Below are 21,374 nucleotides of genomic sequence, written 5' to 3' on the forward strand. Positions count from 1 at the left end.
GCATTACAAGCTCTTGGCCACAAAACATGAAGTATATTATAAATATACTTATTATTACACTGTTTCTTCAAAACACTGGTAGGAACCTGGATCGACATCCCACAAATTACGAAAAGCACATCTCTGACTTAGAGTAATCTCCCTGCTAGCTGGCAAGCACAGTGTATTTTTATCAGGTTGGAATCTTTATAAGATCTTTATACAACAGAAGAATTTTCTCATGCCAACTAGTCTTTAAATATAAATTAAACAAATATATAAATAAAATTCTCCAAGAATCAGGGGTTTGTGGCCCATGTTAGAAATATTGATGAGCAAGACAACATCCTACCTTAGAATTTCTGTTTTATGACTCAATAAATAATGTGTTGGTTTATTTATTGTCACATTCTTAGTCATCATAACTAGCCAGGCATCAAAGCTATTATGACAAATATCTGGAATTCCCAGAACATTGCAGTCCCTTAGAGTTTAATAAGCACCATCACGGTCTTCCTTATTCTCTGGTATTTATCTAAGTAAATGGCTTCTCAAAAGAAGAAACAATCACCATATAAGGGAAACATCTAACGCTCTTTGCCCCTCAAGCCCTTGAAACTCAACTGAGCACCCAAAACTGATAACTACGTACAAAGCAAAGCAAAACGAGCCACAGAGTGAGTCACAATCTCTGCTTTAACATGTAGAGTCTGAGGCTAACCCACATATAGTTGCCCATAGTCAACAATTCTTCTATACCACCTAAGCATGGCTTGGCATGAGCTACACACACCTGGCACCTGGTAGCAAAACCTGGAAGGTTCCTACTCTTTCTTACTTCACCAACAGGACATGGGTAGACCACCTACCCTGAGTTCCAGCCCACCATTCTTTTGTTTGCCTCCTCCAGAGGCCCTATTTTCCTCTTCTTTGTCTCTTTTCATAAGGATAAGCTTCTAGCAAAACTCTGGGGCTTCTGAACCATGTGGGTCATACAGAGAGCCTCAGCTCAGCCATACTAGAACCCTTCTAATGTGTGGAGATTCGACCCAGGTTCGAAGAAGATTCCAAAGCCACCAAACTGTGGACTTCTGTGTCTGCTCACTCCTTAGAAAGATGGATTTGGGGGCAAACAAGAACTATGTCTGCTTTGACTCACAGCGCCAGTGGATCACAAGAGATTCCTCACAGCTCCACATTTTGATACTCTCTTGGCATGACCACTCATTTTGCCTTATAGTTTCCATGAAATGATTAGAGGGGACTTCTCCAGGGCAAGCACAATCTGTCCTTTAGTGGCCTTGACACTTTCTCAAGCAGCCAGCCCCAGCCTTCCAGTCCCTCAAGTGCTTCTAAAAAATTCTTTCCCCTCAAATTCTAGCCCATCAGTTTTAGAAACCAGCTCTAAGTGTAGTTCTCAAGACACATGCAGAGAACCTGACCCTTCTCACCTGCAGTAGTAGTGGCGGCCATATTTGGCCCAATGGTCTCTAACAATTTCCTCCACGCTCTGTTTCCGGGCAGCAATAATGGACAGCCAGACCAAGACAGCCCAAAGGCCATCTTTCTCTCGGAGGTGATCAGACCCTAAGGCAAAAAGAGAGATTCTGTTGAGGGTTCTCTCCTGGGGAAAAGCAAAGGGAACAAGACCATTTAGCAACTTGGAGATAAACTGAAATGTTTGTATACATTTATCCATGATGCAGACTTGGTATGTTATAATATACTTGGATTCTTCCCTTTAAAATATGTAACTGAAATTCAAATTATAACAAAAAACATACTAAAAATCCTAACAGTCGTTGAAGGAGTTGAAGACCCCCAAATGATACAATGTTACCATTTACTCTTCATTTTATTCAGTAAATATTTGACAACTCTTACAATCATCTAAGCATTTTCATATATCCTGGGAATAGAGGATATATATATTCAGGTATATGGGGGCAGGCAAGGACCAAACAGACAGAATATGACACATATAGTAGGGACAGATGCTTTGAAGAAATTAGTGTAGATGCTGGCACTAGTGAGCAGTTAATAATGGTAGGAGTCTGCCCAAAAGACACATATTCCTGTAACCTATGGCTCTGGGCTTATTTAGAGAAAATGGTCTTTGTAGATGTGCTTAAGTTAGGGGTCTTGAGATAAGGTCATCCTGGACTTAGGTGGGTCCTAAGTCCAGTAACAATGTTCTTCTAACCAGAGACATGGAAAAGGAGAAATGGAGCCCCAGGCTGCATAGACGCAGCACCTGGAATTGTATCGCTGTGATCTTCGAAGTACACAGCGGCACCTGAAACTGAAGAAACAAGAAGGGAGTCTGAGCCATAGTCCTCTCTGGAAGCACTGCCCGACCACACCTTCATGCTGGATGCCTGGAGTCTGGGACAGAGAGAGTGTGTGCATTTCCGCCATTCAAACCACCCAGCTTGTCCTGAACAGTGGTGGCAACCCTAGAGACCAATGCAGTTGTGAGGGTCAGACTCAATGAGTTGCTCACACCTGAGAGTGAGATGACAGGATGAGGAGATGCACACGGACATCTGGAGAAGAAGGCGTCCAAGCCAAAGGAGAGCAAACTCACAGTCCCAGAGGCAGGGATGACTGGAAGGCTGGAAAGGGAAACGTTTCCCAGACAAACAACTCATGCAGCCTAATGGGGCATTCCCTGCGCTACATGCACCCCGAAGCTTGTGCTGCAGATACATTTACTGTCTGTCTCTTGGTCAGGAATGAGGAGCCCAACAAGCCTCTGCTGCTTGCCAGCTGTGAAACAGCACTTAGAAGTGACTAATCTGCCAGGCAGTGGTGGCACACGCCTTTAATCCTAGCACTTGGGAGGCAGATGCAGGTCAAGTTCTGAGGCCAAGGCCAGCCTGATCTACAGAGTGAGTACCAGGACAGCCAGGCCTACACAGAGAAACCCTGTCTCAAAAAACCAAGAAAAAACAAACAAACAAAAAGGTAGAGAAGGGAAGCAGGCACATCCTAGAGACCAGTTCTGTATGTTCACATCCTTCCTTACCCACTTAACTTCTGTTTGCTATTCTTGTCTAGAATATAGTAATAGTAACAGCCTCTACTCTACAGCTTCTTCTGGGATTGGTCAACTAAATATCCATAAGTATTGGGAAGTGACTGAGATATCTCAGTGGTTGTGCCTGGGGGTAATTCTCACAAGGCACCTACAATGCTGACTCCCCAACACTTGCTTTAAAACATGTTACTCAGGCCAGATGCCTCTTTCTTCTTCTGACTCTAGCATCATCTTATGAACTGAGAATAGGGGCAGAAGTGGACCATCTCTTATTGCAATCAGGCATCAACAATGGACAAGCTCACTCTTGATTTTAAGGTGATGAAATAGACATAGAAAACCAACAAAGCAGACTCATGCCATGGAAACCTTAAAACCTTTAAAAAAAAATGGGACCAAATGGTTCCTCAGTTAAACATCTGTGCAGACTAAAGCTGAAACTGCAGGCTATTTTGTTTACCATCGCTGTTCTACGGAGAGTACTGAATGTTAAGTTCACTCAAGGAGAAAAACATGCAACCAGAGAGGGCAGCACAGTAATTTACATCAGTAGAAAAGAGAGGCAACTTTTTAGTCTCTAGTTCTTAACACACGCTGATCAATGGTCTGCCAGTGACACTGTTGGATGTCCCACTGTGGTTGGCTCCAGGTTAAGAAGACCCTGGGCATTAATTATCACACCATAAAGAGACTTGTCTCAACCAGTAAGATTTTTATGCTGTTCAAAAGAATAAAAGAGAGAGAGAGAGAGAGAGAGAGAGAGAGAGAGAGAGAGAGAGAGAGAGAGAGAGAGAGAAATTTGGAAGACTCAGGCTTAGCAGTATGGCCAGCTGCCAAAACAACAAGCCAAGGGAACCCGGCCCAGTGCAATCATCTCAAACCCGCTTGTCCTTTTATAGCTGAGGGGGGGAAAGTCACTTTTACTTACTGGCTGGAGAAAAGTACCCTTTTGTCTAAAACAAGGGCTTTGCATACCTTGGATCTCCAGCTGGATCACATTACCAGAGATAGAACCATTAGATGCTATTAAGTCCTTAAGATAAGATGTCAGAATTTAGTGGCACAGAGACACAGAGTTCTTTTAGATGGATAAAACCCCTTGGTCATCTGCAGATAATGCATAGGAAACTGGTGAGCTGGCCTGGACATCTTTGCCAACAGGGTGGTCAACAGTTGCCAAGAGTCAAAAGAGGCCAATGATCAAGTGAAGTTCACTGTGCTCTCTAGTTTGTTGAAGAAGTGAGAGAGACAAGACATGATGCTGTGATTATTCAGATGTTTCTGTTGGATAATCACAATGCTTGGTGGGGGTGGAGTCCTTTAACATACCTTTAAGGCAAGTGAACCCCGATGCCCTACCCACGTCAGGTAAGTTGCATAAGGAATATGAACACACAAAGAAGCAAATCGTTTTCTAAAAGCCTATGATGAACAAGGGGAAATGTACACACACACACACACACACACACACACACACGATAGATAGATAGATAGATAGATAGATAGATAGATAGATAGATAGATAGATAGATAGATAGACAGATACATAAACTGCATACTGTAAAATGTTTTCAGGATTCACTGAGAGGTCTCCCAATTGACAGCTGTGAGAAACGCACCAGCAAGCAATTTTCATTTGAGGCCAGTGAACCACGAGCCACATCCCAAACCAGCAACTGTCATGAGGGAAATGATGACGGGCCAGCAAACATCTGAACAAATGTTCAGTCTCACTGTGGTCAAAGAAAAGCCAAGAGAATGGGGCAGCATTTGCAGGCTGTCACACTAGCTGATGCTGGCTTAAAGAGAAACTGTCCTAGCAACAAAAAAGCATCAGATTGATGACAATGATCAAAAGCCTTAACACGCTGGCAGCCTCTGGACTCTGCTGTCTTTCTAATCCTTTACCCTTATAGATATTCACTCATAGAAATAACTTGGAAAAAATTAGGAAAATAAATATCAATTGTTGAACATCAGAGTAATTGTGAAAAAGCTGAAGAAAAAGCTCTCACAGAAACAAAATATTAAACAAGAGTCTTCAGGAACATTATGATACTCATGCAAATTTAATAACTGGAAAAATTAGCTTAATAAAAATAATATGGAGCACATTTTTTGCAGGAAACACAGGGATGCATATGGGGCACAGGTGGACACCAGAGTTTCTAACCACAGTTATATAACTCTGGCAATGGCAGCACCGTGGTTCAGCACTGTGGTGGCTTTCCTTCTCTGCCCCTTGCTTTATTTCTACACTAAACATATAAGTTATTTTCAAAACTTAAACTTGTAAATTTGTCAATGATCCATAAAAATTTAGATTTGAAACATATGTGTTCTAGGATGTGGTGTCGTTAGATTCAGCCAGTACATGGCCTTTTGAGATAGGCTTCTTTGCTTCTGTAATATGCCTAACTGTGTCCTTCCTGCATTTTCATAGTTGGAGGGCTTACCTTGGGGGGCTCTGAGGAACACAATAATTAAATTATTGCAAATCAATAAGGCATCACACATGTATAATGCTACTGAGTCAAATCTGCACAATGCTACGGGAATCGTGACTCTCAATATTATTACTAAGTTATACAGAACAATTTTTGAGCCTGGTTCCTCTAGCTCCTGGCTGGTCCTTTAGACAAAGCCTACCATTCAGTTGGGACAAAGCAAGGAGATTTCAGCCCTAACTTCAGGCCTAGAAGGACCACTGAGCTTCCCTTCCTCTACCCAAGCCATACTGACGCAACCCCGTCCACCTTCATCTGCCCAGCCTGCACCACAGTCGTCATGCCAGAGCCCACAAGCCCGCAGGAGGCACAGCTCTCCCCTGCCAGGCTCCAGCAAAAGGCAGCACGAAAGGGGGTCTATTTTCTTGTCAGAAATATCACTGATTGCTCTCTATTTCCATCTGACCTGGAAAAATTTCAAGCTTTAGAACCACATTCCTTGGGCCTGTGTGAGTTCTTGGCGGGTCAAAGTGTTACCACAGAAGCCTGATGGCCTGAACGTGAGCCCTGGAACCCTCAGTGGAAGGGGAGGACCAATTTCCACAATTGATCTTTGACCTCCACACACATGCGCCCTCCCCCATTATACACGCTCACACAATTGTCACCAATATTATCATCACCACACAAGAAAAGTCCCCTAAGGTCAGCAATATGTCAGGATACATACTGTACTCACCAGAGAGGACAATAAATAGGAAATAATTAAAAGAGGGCAGTAAAGGAAAAGCAAAAGGAATTTCTTCAAATAGGCAAACCAATAAGGCATCGCACGTGTACATTGCTACTGAGTCAAATCCGCACTACACCATGGGAATCCTGAATTTTAGGATTATCATATTATAAGATTATTATTATATTCTTAGTTAGGAATTCCAGGGCATCTTGTGCTCACACCTGGTGCATCAGGGCTGTCAAGACCATGACTGGTCTGTAGCACAGGCTAACAGTTCTCAAACCTCAGTGGCAAGTTACAGTCACTAGAGAATGTTAAAAATGCCCATGTTCAGGTCCCCACGGGACCAGTCACAGCAGGCGTTGGGAACCTTTTGGAATAGCTCCCTGGGTGAGTGTCACAGGTATCCAGCGCTGGAGGACGCTGTTGAGTAGGGTCCATGTCTGTCTGCTCTAGGTCAAGTCAGGACAATAGCTACTGCTTTCTGGTTCAGGAGACGCCACTGGCTTTGTCACGTGGGTGTCTGTCACCCCAGTCTTGTGGTCTCATTCTGTTCTTTGCATCTGGAAAAGTGAGGACTTGACCAGGTTTGGGATGACTGATTCATCCCGGGACTTTCCCAGTCTGGGTTTGAGACGTCTCATATCCTAAGAAGCTGCTAAGTCCCTAACAAGCAGAGGAGTGGCCCATCCAATAAAAAGGACCATGTGTTCAAGGAGGTTCTGGGTAAGTTTTAGGAAATGTGAGCATTCAGCATGTGGCTCTGCGCACACACTCCCCGGAACCTAGATAACAGGTGATGTGTACACCCATACAAGTACACACATAAACATCACAGGGGCTCTGAAAGCAGAATTCCAGCTGAGTGAGGTACCTTCTAAGATAACACTGGGGTACCAGGCACCCGTCTCAGGCATTTCATACATCTCTCCCAAGGCTTACAATTTGACAGCCCTTTATTATAGACAAGGGATGGAGTCAAGATATGAGGTTACACATCTATTAAGTAACAGATTGGAATCTGGGCAGCTTGGCTTCGAAACTTATACAGACTTCCTGACTCCTGGAATAGCTCAGTGGCAAGAGTATCTTAGAAGTGAGCAGGTGGAGTGGCCATGTGGTCAGAGCAGAGCTCAGCCACATCTGGGGGATGGCTTGCAGTCCTTCCTTTTCACACTCCACATCTTAGGAGTGTCTATCCGCTTCCTTCTAGTTCTCATTCAGCTGTGGTGAAACTCTCTCCATCTTCATGTCATCTTGCTGAGAAGGGGCTATTTATTTTCTTTAAACAGCAGGACCATGAGTTGAAGCCAGGGGATCAGCACCCCTGAGACTCCAGAGCCTACCGAAGAATTGTGATACAATTCTTGTCCATTTTTCAGACCACTTATACTCAGCTTTCTCCCATCTGGTAGAAAAAGATGGTTTGCTAAAAATGGTCATTATGTGACTGTTATATATGATATATGGCATATATTCTATGCTAAAATTAAGCACTCTGAAATGTACAGATGCTCATCAATGAGAGAGCAAAGCCCACCTGCCTGGTATAGGGTCACTGCTAGCTGTGAGTTCAGAAAGGCCATGTGGCAGCAACTGCTGCCCGCACCCCCCTCCAACCCCTGTATCCTCTGCATTGGGCACTCCGTGGCTCTTAATAAGTAAGAGCTGTGGTAACAGACAAACAATATGCAACATGAAGTGCCTCTAATGATCTTCCATACACCACAGTCTGGCTACTCTGATGACCCTTTAAGTAGCACCTTGCAGACTCTACAGGAGAAGGTTGAGTATCTGAAACTTCTCCCCATTGGATCCCTGAGATATGAATGAAGCATTCGCTGAACAAATAAATGAAGGACATCATGAACCACTGGCTCCATCCTAAAAGTGACGCTAGCCAGAGCAAGCTAACCTATTACAGTGGGGAAAACTCCATAAGCCATCTGCCTGAACAGATCTAACTCATCAGTGAGAAAACAGAGGCACAGAAAAGCAAAGCTGTTCCTCCAGGCCAATAGAAATCACATAGCAGGGCTGTCAAGGCTGGAGCCAGCTCTGCCAGGTCCTGGTGCTGTGCCGTTTGTAGGTCACCATTCTACAAGTTACTTTGAATCAATCCCATCTCATGCAAAATAACAATAATAATAACAAGGCCTTGGGGAAAGACTTGCTAGCATCACTGGAACATCAGGGGCAGGTGTTGGAGAACCTGGAAGAGTGAGTTTGAATCCTCATTTGATCAAGATGACTTTAGCGAGAGGCTTGACCGTCCCTAAGCCATAGTGACTTCATCTACAAAACAGGGGCTATTATGGTTTCTTCCTCCTTTCAGGGTAGAGAATAAAGTACAGGGATGCGAGGCATTGTGTCTATTGCTTAGGAGGCTTCCAGAAGTAACACGTGTTACTTTATTAACTCATTCCTAGCCAATTTACCCTCCAGGCCAAGTAATAAAGAATGTTAGGTTTCATGGGAAGCCAGTGGACATACTTCCCTGTGGGGCACTTGGACCATGCCACAAGAGGAGCTGGCATAGAACTGGTGAGGTGGAGCATGTTCAAACCCTGGAAATCTCAAAACTCAAGAGGGGCAAAAGTGAAACCACTTCTCTCCCTATTTCCAGGCCTGCCTTGGAGCACTCAACTGGAAACCCCCAACCAGGTGGTTACAGGTAGTCAGTCAATGTATCTGGACCTGGACTGCCTCTCCACGCTAATGAGGCATCTCAGTAGCCTTAGCTTTCAGCCAATGACCGTTTTCATCCCTGGATAGTCTTTTATTTTTTCATGAAAATCACATATTTTATTTAGAGTATCAGAATTGGTTTTGGTAGCACAACCAATAACTTACTTTTATACATCCTTTTATATAAGCATAGCTACAATCCCTAGATGTGGAGTTGCTTGGTCAGGGTTAATGAATGTAGACTTTGAGGGGGGTTATGCAAATGCATTATTTATTTATTTATTTTTACTTATTCACTTTACATCCTGCTCACTGCTCCCCTCCTGGTTACCCCGTCCCACAACTCTTCCCCTGTCTCCCCTTTCTCCTCTGAGCATGTGAGGGTGCTCCTGGGAATCCCCCAGCCCTAGCACATCAAGTCTCTGCGAGGCTAGGCACATCTTCTCCCACTGCAAACAGAAAAGGCAGGCCAGCTAGAAGAACATATCCCATGGACAGGCCACCCTTCCTCAAACCTATACAACCCTGGATTCACCCCAGATAAAGTGTATGCATTCAAATCCAGCATGCATAAGGAAATACAAGCCAGGTAAGATCATCTCAGAGAGCTGCTTCATTAAAGATCATCAGAGAAGGCCTTTGCCTAAAAGAGCTGTAACACGAAGGTTCTCAGGGAAGGCCTTCTCTCGCTCACACCCCCCTACTCTGATTCATTCTTTCAGCCCTGTGTGCAGCAGCATCTGGACACCCTGAGAGGGAGAAAGCCTAAGTCAGGAACCACAGCATTCATCCTAGACTCCACTTCCCCCTTCTTGCCTGGTGTTGCAGGGGGATCTGAAACCTCAGAAGGAAGAAGCAGACTGTGGACCCACTCCAGACTACACCCCGTCTTCTCTAAACTGGTGTACCAGTGATGGTGTCCGGACATGCAGGGAAGAGAGGCAGAACCCAGAACCACGCTTCCCTCACAGGAACACACTAGCCAGAGAATAGAGATCTCTTGAACTTATATATCCCAAACTACTCCTATGCCACCAAGGTTCCTAAGAAGAACAGAACTCTCCGAGAACTGTTCCCAACAAGTCCTATGCTAAACCAGAATATCCTCAGTGACTTTCAGGGTGCAGACCTTTTACTCAGTCATCGCATCCCCTTCTCAGTAAACCTCTTAGTGACTAACATCTCCCAAAGACTTCTTTCAAAGCCCCTTAATAGACGCTGTGAAAAGTAATGTTATTCTATTTGGAAGTCCTTAGCCTGTGACCAATGGCCATGATCTCCTAGGCTCTTGGTCCCAGAATGCACTGGAAAGTATAGATGTGGCTCAAAGGCACCAATCCCATGTTTCCATTTACACAACACTCTCTCTCTTGTGGCTTTTCATCAACATGCAGGATTAACTGAGTGGCCAATGGAACAGGTCCCAAGAAAACCCCATGGAAAGGGGTCATATAATGGAGACATTCTTCCCACTGTGATGGGAGTTTTGTTTCCAACACAGCGGGTGATGGCTCCTAGAGAATCCAGAAAGCAGTTTCAATTTTCCAACTTTACAAGGAGGCTCTTGGGAATGTCAATCACAGCACCTCTGTGCTCTGCCCAACCTAGATTGAATTGCACATAGCCCATTTCTTACAGTCCTGTGGAGAAAGCCTTCTCCCGGCCCTGATAATGCTGTCATCACAACAGCTCACCCTTCTGCAATCTAGCCAAGTTTACAAGGACTGGCCACAGAGAAACTCAGAGATACATTGACCTCTTTCTTTTTCCTGCTGACCGGGTGGAGTTGAAAGCAGACAAATGTGAAGTTAAGACCCCTTGGAAGGGAACAAACATAAGCTTTCCTTCATCTGACCTGGAGAAATAGAAATAGTTGGACTAAGAATGGAGAGCTGAGCCTATTTAATATTTGTATCACAGCAGGGCTGTGAATCTAGTCTTGAGTTAAAATGCATGTGGCTCACACATAATAAGAGTAAGGGGAATAACCTGAGAGTATAATAAACTGCATAACTACCGGGGGAGGTAAAATTTCATTACACAAAGTAACAGACGAGTAAGTCAATAATGCAAAGCACATAGCAACATCACAGAGTGACTTACTAAAGACACTGTGGTTCAGTAACATCTAGAACATCACAAGGGCTGGAACAAGCCCACTGCTAAGCACAGCCAGACCCAAATTAGTGTCCACACCCACATGAGAAATAGACGAGTTAATGGTACAAATTACCAATACTTTAAAATCCAACCATTAGTATGGGTTTCAGAAGGGGAGATCTCTCTAGAAGAGCTTTATTAGCTGTGAATTTGTGTTGGTAATGATAAGACAAGAAAAGAAACATCAGAACTTTCTTTGTATAGTTTTGTGGAAGTTTGTTTTATCATTCTTTGTGACTAGGCTGTACCATCTTTCTGCTCCTCTAGGGGTCCTATGAACATTTACTCTGGACCTACCTTATGTCAAAGAATGAAGTCTGAAGAAGACAGACATGGCCCCTATCTCCAGCATATTACAATATCCATATGACAGAGATATCCAGTAGACCTCAAGAAATCAAATGGATACTGCAGACTCTGTGGCAAGACAAGCCACTGGCCTCTTTCTGTTGTGCTAAAATCTGAGATAGAAAACCTATTGACTTAAGAACACTGTACCCAGGGATTCACAGGGGGAGAATCTGGAGGGACAATTTGGCTAAGTGTGTTACAGTCAGAAGAGTTTTATGTAATTCCAAATGTCCAGAAAGAGATGGATGCATAAATAACTTAGGGTTGCCCTGACTCAGTTAAACAAATGAACAAACAAAACTATTATTCTAGAAAATTCAACATAGGATTCTTGCTTAGAAATAATCAATACTGTCAAGCTGCATGGGGCTTTGTTGTTGTTGGTGGCAGTGGTTGTGTGTGTGGTTTTTGTTTGTTTATGTTCTTATCGGCAGGTATGAGAGCCTTAGCTGCTATATAGGTGATGTACTACTGATTGCTGGTTCAGGCTTGGAGATCTTCCACACAAAGGGCAGTTCTTCAGCATGGCTCAAAATGGGAAAAGCTCCAAACACTGGGCCAGGACAGTTCATGTGCTCTCAAGGCATCATGGTCTCTTAGAATGCTGATGCTTTGTTTTAATATTTACTTATTTATTTATTTATTTATTTACTTACTTACTTACTTACTTACTTATTGTATATGAGTGCTCTATCTGCATGTACACCTACATTCCAGAATGGGGCATTAAAATCCATTATAGATGGTTGTAAGCCACCATGTGGGTGCTGGGAATTGAACTTAGGACCTCTGGAGGAACAACCAGTACTCTTAACTGCTGAGCCATCTTTCTAGCCCAGTAGAATGCTGATGGTAATGATGAAAAATGGATGAACATTTTCAACAATCCAAAACAATTTTCTCCCAAGTTTTAGTTAGTTTTTTTTAAAATCCTAATTTTAGTATATTAGTACATTCTGTTTGTGTTTGGAATAAGCTCTGATTCCTTTAAAATTGGAAGAAGCCGCCCAAATGCCATTTACATGAATAGTCCTCTGTTTGATGGAGTATGTACAAAATGCTCCCTACCCCAGGAAAGCGAATGTCCAGATCCTTCCCAGGACATGGGTGGACACCTGGTCCTAGCACCAAAGGTGGCTTGGCTTCTTTTAGCCAGTTTCTTTGATAGAGCAATGAACACAGGTTCCTACTGCCTGGGACCTACATCTTCTCATACAAAAGAAGCCTGAATGCAGACCTGTCCACCAGCCTGCTACGTTGGCACACTCTGGGAAACAGAGATGCCAGCAGGGACATTTCTATTCAGGATGTAACTTGTTCCTTAGGACTTACCCCTGGACAATGTCTTGGCATCCTTGAGCTGAGATAGAGTCTTATTTCCAAGCTTTCTTGGCACTGACTAGTGCATTCTTGGTTGGCACACAGTTCCATGCCCCAGGGACACTGGCTAAAGCTTCTACTTTGGAAAGTTTGAAATACACTTTTAAAGCCTCTCTGAATATTTCTCTCTCTATCCATTTCTCTTCCTATGATTAAGTATTGATTTTGGAAAACATATTCTAACATGATAGATAGCTCCTGTGTTGAGCCAATATTTACAAGTTGTAAATGAGGGACATAGAAGTTATTTGGTTGGCCTGTAGTATCCTGGATATGAGTTGCAAACCTATTCCTGTGCCCCCGTCTTGCTTAGTTCAACCCAATGTGGAATCTCAGACATATGCTTTCTCCCAGTCATGATGCAAATCAAAAACACTGATAGTCTTCTTTGTTCCTGGATGTACACTAGAACTATTTAAAGATATTTCTTCAAAATGCAAAGTCCCAGGCACCATTTTGAATCACTTTCAGGGAGATATACATAATACTACATACACACATACATACATACATACATACATATATACATGCATATATACATACTTTATAATTCAAATGATTATCTATATTATATAATTTGAATATATATGTATGTATAGGGTAGAAGTTACACACACACATACACACACACACATACACACACACACACACACAATCAAAAAAGCTTCCCTGTGATTCTTGTACTGCCAGATCACAGCCTTTCTAAGACCTGGTATTAAGGAAGCCTGATAGAAGAGCTGAATGAAGCCACTTCTCTTCCCTAAATTCAGTGCCCTGCTTCTGCAGGCACTAGATTGGTTGCCTACTGTCGACTGTCTCAGAGGCAGAAGGAATCATTATGTTCATGGAAAGACTGACAAGCATGGGAGAAGCAGTGTGCACCAAAGAGCCAGAGAACTGCCTTTTAGTTCTGCTAGATTTAATGAAAATGAAGACCTTTTTAGGCTCGGGAGCCCTGGGAGACCCATTTCACTATTCCTTGGGCTCAAAGCTCCATCTATCAAAGTAGGCTAATATCATTTTAACCTGCCAAAATGGCAGAAGATATAACAATTTAAAAACCCTTGACATGAAAAAAAAAGTCTCCTGTGTTTCTTAAAAGGAAAAATGACAGACAACTCCAAAAGCAAAAGCCTTTTAAAATTCCCATCCAGTCTAGCCTTCATGTTGCAGTCAGCATCTTTATCTCAGAGCAAAGCTTGCTGAAAGCATCTGCAGGCTAACCTCCCCACACACACTGGGTGTAGCCTCCCACTGCTAGCTAACTGAGAGGCATCTGCTTAGGGCTCATGCCTTTCTTGTGATATTTCCAGTCCTGTCTCTTGAAGCTCTCTCCTCTACCTGACTCTGTGTCCAGGAGTAGCAAATGGACGAACTCAGACCTTGGGCGAACTCGGGATTCATGCTTCTTTCTGTGTCTAACACTTTATAAGAAGACAACCGTACTGGTTTGTTTATTCATTATCTATGGCGGCTTTGTGCTATTGTCATAGAGCTAAGTCATTTCAACAGAGACCACATGAGACCTTGTGGCTGGTAAAGCCTAAACTATTTACTCTCTTGCCTTTTATGGAAAGCTTTGTGATTCTTGCCAAAGATGCTCTCAGATATTTTCACCATGATCTACAATCAGGGCAGTTTACCAAGAGAAAATACATGTGCATGTGTATACTTACATACACACAGAAATTTTGGCAAGCAACATTTGAACTGCATTGCTTTCTCACAGTTTCTATTCCTTAACACAATGGATGATATTATATTAATCTCATGATCCAGATTTGAAAACCACTACTCTAGAAGAGTAGAGAGTTGACCACTTAGAAAACATGCCCCTGTTCTTCCACCTCCATTGGTTTCCTGACATTTTGCCATCTGGCAGGGCCTTGTCTATGCTTAAAAATCCTCCCCATTCTTCAAGCACAAGCTCGCCTTTCATCTCTTTCAAAAAGCATGCTCTAAGCTTCTAGCCTAATGCATTTTCTCCTTATCTCATCTTCTAAAGTATATTCTCTATGCCTCTCTATAGCCTGCAAAGGCTTTGTAGACATCTTATTATCCTTAAGGATATGATCTTCATCACTTTATACTCGACAGATGACCCAATATAATGTTTTATAATTGGGAAACAATTAATAAATGCTTATTAAGTTGAAATATGTATTAATAAGCTGTCCTAGTGGTTTTTCTATTGTGGTGATAAAATACTGACCAAAAACCAACTCTAGAGGGATAGGATTTATCCATCTTACAACCTCCAGGTCATAACCTGTCATTGAGTCAGGGCAAAAACTCAAGACAGGAACCTGGAGGCAGAAACTGAAGTAGAGAGTGCAGAGAAACTCTACTTATTGATTTGTTCAACTCCTGTCTTATACAGCTTAGGCCCACCTGCATAGAACACCACCCACAGTGGACTGGGAGCTCCCACATCAATGAGCAATCAACAAAATGCTCCACAGATATATCTACAGGCCAATATGACCAAAGCAATTCTTCAGTTAAGGTGTCTTCTTCCCAGATGACGCTAGGTTTGTGTCAAGTTGACAGAAACTAGCTATCACGTAAAGGTACAGCATGGCTTATATATGTAATATTTTATCCTCTTACTTATAAAGAAGTTATAAAGCACAAGGCAACTTGTAAGCATTCTGCAAATGTGTATGGAAATAGAGGAGAAGGGATACTGGAATGCCACAGTTTCCACTCCAGTTGCTGTGTTTGTGCTATCTTACTAGCAACTGAGCAGAATTATGTTACTATATGTAACGTACGATTTCTGATCTGTTTTATATCATGGTCTCTGATGGAAGCACACAGAACACTAGAGGAAGAAGAGAAGAGTTCTATTTGTTAGGCATCCACAGAGAAGGACTCAACAGCCATGGCTCTACCAAGCAGAACTGTCAACAACCCATTTGAGTCCAGACAGTCATATTTGAGAAAGTTTGCTGTGGTCCAAGGAAATAAAGAGCATGCCAGCCTTCCTGAGATGTTAATGGTAATTCTACTGGAGTATAATTTGTTTTGACAAGAGAAGAAAATAGCCCAAGAAAAAGGTTTCTTTATGAACCTGACCTAAAAGACTGCCATTATGACCATTTAAAGTGGCTTTATTGCAATGTTTCAGCATTGCCAAATACATCTTAATCTTAGCAATTCAAGTGTAGTTTGATATGGGGAGATCAGTAGTTTTCATTTACATTTACAAAATCAAGAGGGGAAAGGATATGTTAGGGGATCACTAAGTTCTAATGATGTGCCTGGTGAATCCAGTAGCCATTCTTAAGGAAGCTACAAGTGAAACATGAATAGAAAAAAATAACCTAAAGCACGATAGCAATGTTATAAATTAAAAAGTACTGATAAAAATAGTGGCCAAATATTAAACTATAGAAACTACTTGTCATCGACTACAATTTTGAGAATGGTAATTATGTAACAAGATAATATTAAACAAAAGATATCAGTATTGTGGGGAAAATACCAAAAAATACATTTGAGTGAGCACCAGAAAAAAAAACCTATGATAATATATAAATTTTGGAAACTAAAGCACTAAAGTTAATAACAGAATGTGCTAAAATAATATTAGTAGACTAGGAAATATATTAACCAGTTATACTCTAAGATCTTTTGGTTCCTAATAGAAAAAAACCTATTGAATGGGGACTAAGACAGATAACAGGGGAACTCATTAAGAAATGGCTTTTGCCTTCCTTCTTGATTTTCTTGTGTTTTGGAAATTGTATCTTGGGTATTCTAGGTTTCTGGGCTAATACCCACTTATCAATGAGCGCATATCAAGTGACTTCTTTTGTGATTGGGTTACCTAACTCAGGATGATATCCTCCAGATACATTCATTTGCCCAAGAATTTCATAAATTCATTGTTTTTAATAGCTGAGTAGTACTCTGTTGTGTAAATGTACCACATTTTCTGTATCCATTCCTCTATTGAGGGACATTTGCGTTCTTTCCAGCTTCTGGCTATTATAAATAAGGCTGCTATGAACATAGCAGAGCATGTGTCCTTATTACCAGTTGGAACATCTTCTGGGTATATGCCCAGGAGAGGTATTGCTGGATCTGCCAGTAGTAGGAATAAAATATCCATGGAAGGAGTTGCAGATACAAAGTTTAGAGCTAAGACAAAAGGATGGACCATCCAGAGACTGCCCCACCTGGGGGTCTATCCCATAATCAGCCACCAAAAGCAGACACTATTACATACACCAGCAAGATTTTCCTGAAAGGACCCTGATGTAGCTGTCTCCTGTGAGGCTTTACCAGTGCCTGACAAATACAGAAGTGGATGTTCACAGTCATCTATAGGATGGAACACAGGGCCCTCAATGGAGGAGCTAGAGAAAGTACCCAAGGAGTTAAAGGTGTCTGCAACCCTATAGGTGGAACAACAATATGAACTAATCAGTACCCCTCAGAGCTCATGTCTCTAGCTGCATATGTAGCAGAAGATGGCCTAGTCATCCATCATTGGGAAGAGAGGCCCCTTGGTCTAGCAAACTTTATATGCCCCAGTACAGGGGAATGCCAGGGCCAAGAAGTGGGAGTGGGTGGGGAGGGGAGCTGGGTTGGGGGAGAGTATAGGGGACTTTGGGGATAGCATTTGAAATGTAAATGAAGAAAATATCTAATAAAAAATTTTAAAAAAAGAAAAGAAATGGCCTTTGCAGTTCTAGTTCTACACCCTGATCGTAGAGAAGTCTGTAAAAGAAAAGTCTTTTAAAAATCTTACCAATGAGAAAAGACCAGGAAATCTACAGAATTTTCCTGAACTCCTTAGAGATCTGCCACCACGAGGCAAAGTGTATTGTGAGTTCTAAATAGCAACAAGCCATTCAGCACACACAGGACAGGACATCGGTCTTGCCTCTGAAGGACAAAGGAGAAAGAGGGAGCTGCTATATGTTCAGAAGTCACTGGGAGTTTACAAAATGCTGAAGAAAGCAAGTGTAGGTTGTGGTGTTGGTTAAAAATCACTTGGAGTCCCAGCTATAAAAGGAAACACTTCCAAGTTCTGTGCTCCAGGCTTTTCGGATTGATTCAGAAGGCCCAGGATATAGAAGAAGACAGCAGTATAAATACCAGATAGGATAGGCTACATCAAGCCCGTTGACTTCCCTGGCTCCTTCTCTCATATGAAACGGGTTGAAGACCTCACCCTTCATCCTAAGTGTCCAGGAGAAGATCTATCATTGCTAGATGAGGGATAAGGCTATAGATACATCTGCTCCCATCCATGGGAAGAGCACTAAGCCTTCTTGGGCTCATGACTCATATACATCAATGCTATGGAAAAGGCACTGTGCAATGAGAGAGCACTGCTTGTGTCTCAGGCATGCAGTGAGTGCTGCATGCTGGGAATGAAAACAGAGCATTTGAAATAAAGAAGCAAGCAAGCAAGAAACACAAGCAAACTCTGTGCAGCTTCTCACCCTCCACACTAAAGCACCTTACCTCTAGAATAATTTCAGGCCTGTGGTACACTGGAGTTTAGAATGTAAACAATAAAGCCCAAACCCAACTCAACTACTGCCTAGACAAACTTAACCTTCCATATTAATTGGCCTGAGGGAAGAGCTGTGCCATCTTCTGGACTCAAGTACTGCTTGCTCACATATGTACCATTTTTATCCACATACTTCAGATTAAAAATCATGAGATCAACAAAGAGCAAGTAAAAGCAAATAACTGTCAAGCAGGAAAACAAACAATAGAACTAGAGTCAGAGATGGCCCTGCTGTCAGCCAAATCTAATGGAGAACAACAACTTATACAGATAGGCACTTATCCTGGGGAATGTGGAAACTATTTTAAAAATAAAGGTAAATGAGAGGAATAAAAGGCAAAGCCAGATAGGCTGGCACATACTGACCATCCCAATACTTGAGAGGCAGAATCAGAAAGACTGAGAATTCAAGGCCAACTTGAATTACTTAACGAGGCTCTATCTCAAAAAATACAACACCAGAGTTCCTTCAGTAAACATATCATCACACCAAATGAAGGAAAGGACAAATATAAAAATTGAAAATTTAAAAAAAAAATTAAAAATGAAGGCAGCCAGAGGTATAGGACTGTATGTAGGAGCATAGAGATACAAATTATAACAGGATTCGTGGAACTATGCAAAGCAATGGAGTGACCTCTTAAGGTACTAAAAGAAGGAATTTTAAACATTTTAACTGCGACAATGGCACCATGTCATATGCTGTTTCCAGTGAGGTTTTATGTGTATACATTCCCACTAAAATATTCAGGAATAACGAGATAAGCTTTGAGGGACAGGGGACTGCTGCTTCTTAACGATCAGGAAAGGCAACTTTCCTTGTAGAGAGAGGAGCAAAATCCATATCGATTAATTTTTAAAAGAGAGGGAAGGACATGGTGGCACCTGCCAAACATCCCAGAGTTAATGGTAGGAAGATGGAAATTCAAGTTTGAGGCCAGCCTGAGCTATACAGTGAATTCTAGACTAGCTTCAGCTACATAGGAAGACCTTGTCTTTAAAAAAAAAAATAAAAACCCAGCCTTGGTGACACACACCTTTAATGCCACCATTGGGGAGGCGGAGGCAGGTAGGTGTCTGTGAGTTCAAGATCTACAGAGTTCTGTGAGTCTAGAAAGCTTGTTTCAGGACAGCCAGGGAAACACATAGAAACTCTGTCCTGAAAAACAAAATTTAAAAAAAAAAGAAGAAGAAGAAGAAGAAGAAGAAGAAGAAGAAGAAGAAGAAGAAGAAGAAGAAGAAGAAGAAGAAGAAGAAGAAGAAGAAGCAACGTACAACATATTGAAGCAGACCTATGATCCTAGCTACTCTGGAGGCCAAGATTACATGTTCAAAGCTGATTTTTTTTATAGTGAGACTCTATCTCAAGTAAAATCTAAAAGGTCTGACAAAGTTCAGACCTCAGTACTACAAAATAAAATTATTATCAAATAATAAATAATAATCAGGGCTGGTGAGATGGCTCAGTGGGTAAGAGCACCCAACTGCTCTTCCGAAGGTCCGGAGTTCAAATCCCAGAAACCACATGGTGGCTCACAACCATCCATAACAAGATCTGACGCCCTCTTCTGGAGTGTCTGAAGACAGCTACAGTGTACTTAATATAATAAATAAATAAATCTTTAAAAAAAAATCAAATAATGATAAAGGCAGACCCTTGAGATTGAGTGGTGTGACTAATATGATATTCTATCTACATTTGTCATTTTCAAATGAACTTCTTTTTGAAGAAAGGGATGTCTTTAAAGATTTCCAAAGGAGGCGAATGTGTCACTGCATGCATCTGACTGGGTTTCCCTGGTTTTCTATTTTTTACTTTTTGGCCTCTAAGTAATTCTTCCTTCAGCCTTTGATGCACAGGAAGATTATTTACAAGTCTCCAGTGGGTTTTCAGAATTTCTGCCACCTTCATCAGTAACATCATCCCAGTGGAGCCTACCAGTGCCGAAGCTCTCCTCGCCACACAGAGAGCAGCGTCCAGAGTCCATCAGATTTGAGAAGAATCTCCATCCAGCAGGAGTCTCATACACAGGAACCTTCATTGATTTAGCCACTCTGAAAAATGAAAGTTGAGGCAACTGTCAATTCCCATGCCTGATTTCCTTTATGTCCTCGGCTCAATAGGAAGACCTATGATCTGCTTGTCTCCTAACTACAATTCAGAACAACTTGAATAGCTGTTAGGTGTTAGAGAGTACGTAGAATGTTTCAGTTCTCCCAGCTTTGTTTTCTCTATAGTACAATATATACAAAGTCAGTGTGTGAACTGTTCTAATATCAATGTACCCAAAAATGTTCTTTGTCTTTTTGCCAAGAGTCTGCTTAAGACAAGGGAATCTAAATTAAGACAGCATTTGTGCACAGACATTTAGGAGTTGTTTGACAACATTTACTCCATGGGAATCTGCTTATACCCTATGAAACAGTAATTCAACTCTAGAAATGATATGTAGTAGACACTATGGTTCACTGCTCATGGTAACATAACCAACCTATACTGTGCACATGCACACACAATGTGTACACACACACACACACATACACACACGCGCGCACACACACAAACACACACATACACACACACTGCTAGATATTTTATGGCTGGAATCTTCATTTGCCAGCACTTAGGGATGCCAATGGCTTCAAGGTCACAAACATGGCTCTTTTTCAATAAAACATGTCTCACTCAAAGTCAAAGGGCTACTATAGGTCAGCCCAATTAGTGATTAGCCTGTGTGGAATAGTCAAAGAGCTGTCATTCTTCCTCATTTTAGTACAACTCTGTGAAGCCATTTCAGGGCTCCTTGGGTGTTGAATGAGGCCTTTTATGTGTCTTCAATAGTCAGATGTGTCTTTGTCTGATCTCTTTCCTCACTGTCCCCTGGCTAGAGTTCAGATATATCCCTTTGACATGGTCCCTAAATGCCCACATGTTATGGCTTGGTTCTCAGCTCAGCACTATTAAACATTGTGAAAAACATTAAGTAAGACTCAATGGGAGGTTTGGGGTCACTGGGGACACACCCTCAAATGGACTGCTGGATGTTGACCTCACCCTCT

General features: G+C 42.1%; 1 protein-coding gene across 1 annotated transcript in view; it reads right to left on the reverse strand.

Moving 5' to 3' along the window:
- Pgm5 (phosphoglucomutase 5) overlaps nucleotides 1-21,374 on the reverse strand; it is a 172,499-nt gene that overhangs the window by 44,201 nt on the left and 106,924 nt on the right. Inside the window, exons 7-8 of the mRNA XM_021199023.2 lie at nucleotides 20,254-20,369; nucleotides 1,431-1,566 (exon numbers count right to left, since the gene is read on the reverse strand). Of these exons, the coding sequence (XP_021054682.1) occupies nucleotides 1,431-1,566; nucleotides 20,254-20,369 (252 nt within the window). The remainder of the gene's footprint in view (nucleotides 1-1,430; nucleotides 1,567-20,253; nucleotides 20,370-21,374) is intronic.

The sequence above is a fragment of the Mus pahari genome, chromosome 1 (assembly GCF_900095145.1).
Source record: "Mus pahari chromosome 1, PAHARI_EIJ_v1.1, whole genome shotgun sequence".
Taxonomy (NCBI): domain Eukaryota; kingdom Metazoa; phylum Chordata; class Mammalia; order Rodentia; family Muridae; genus Mus; species Mus pahari.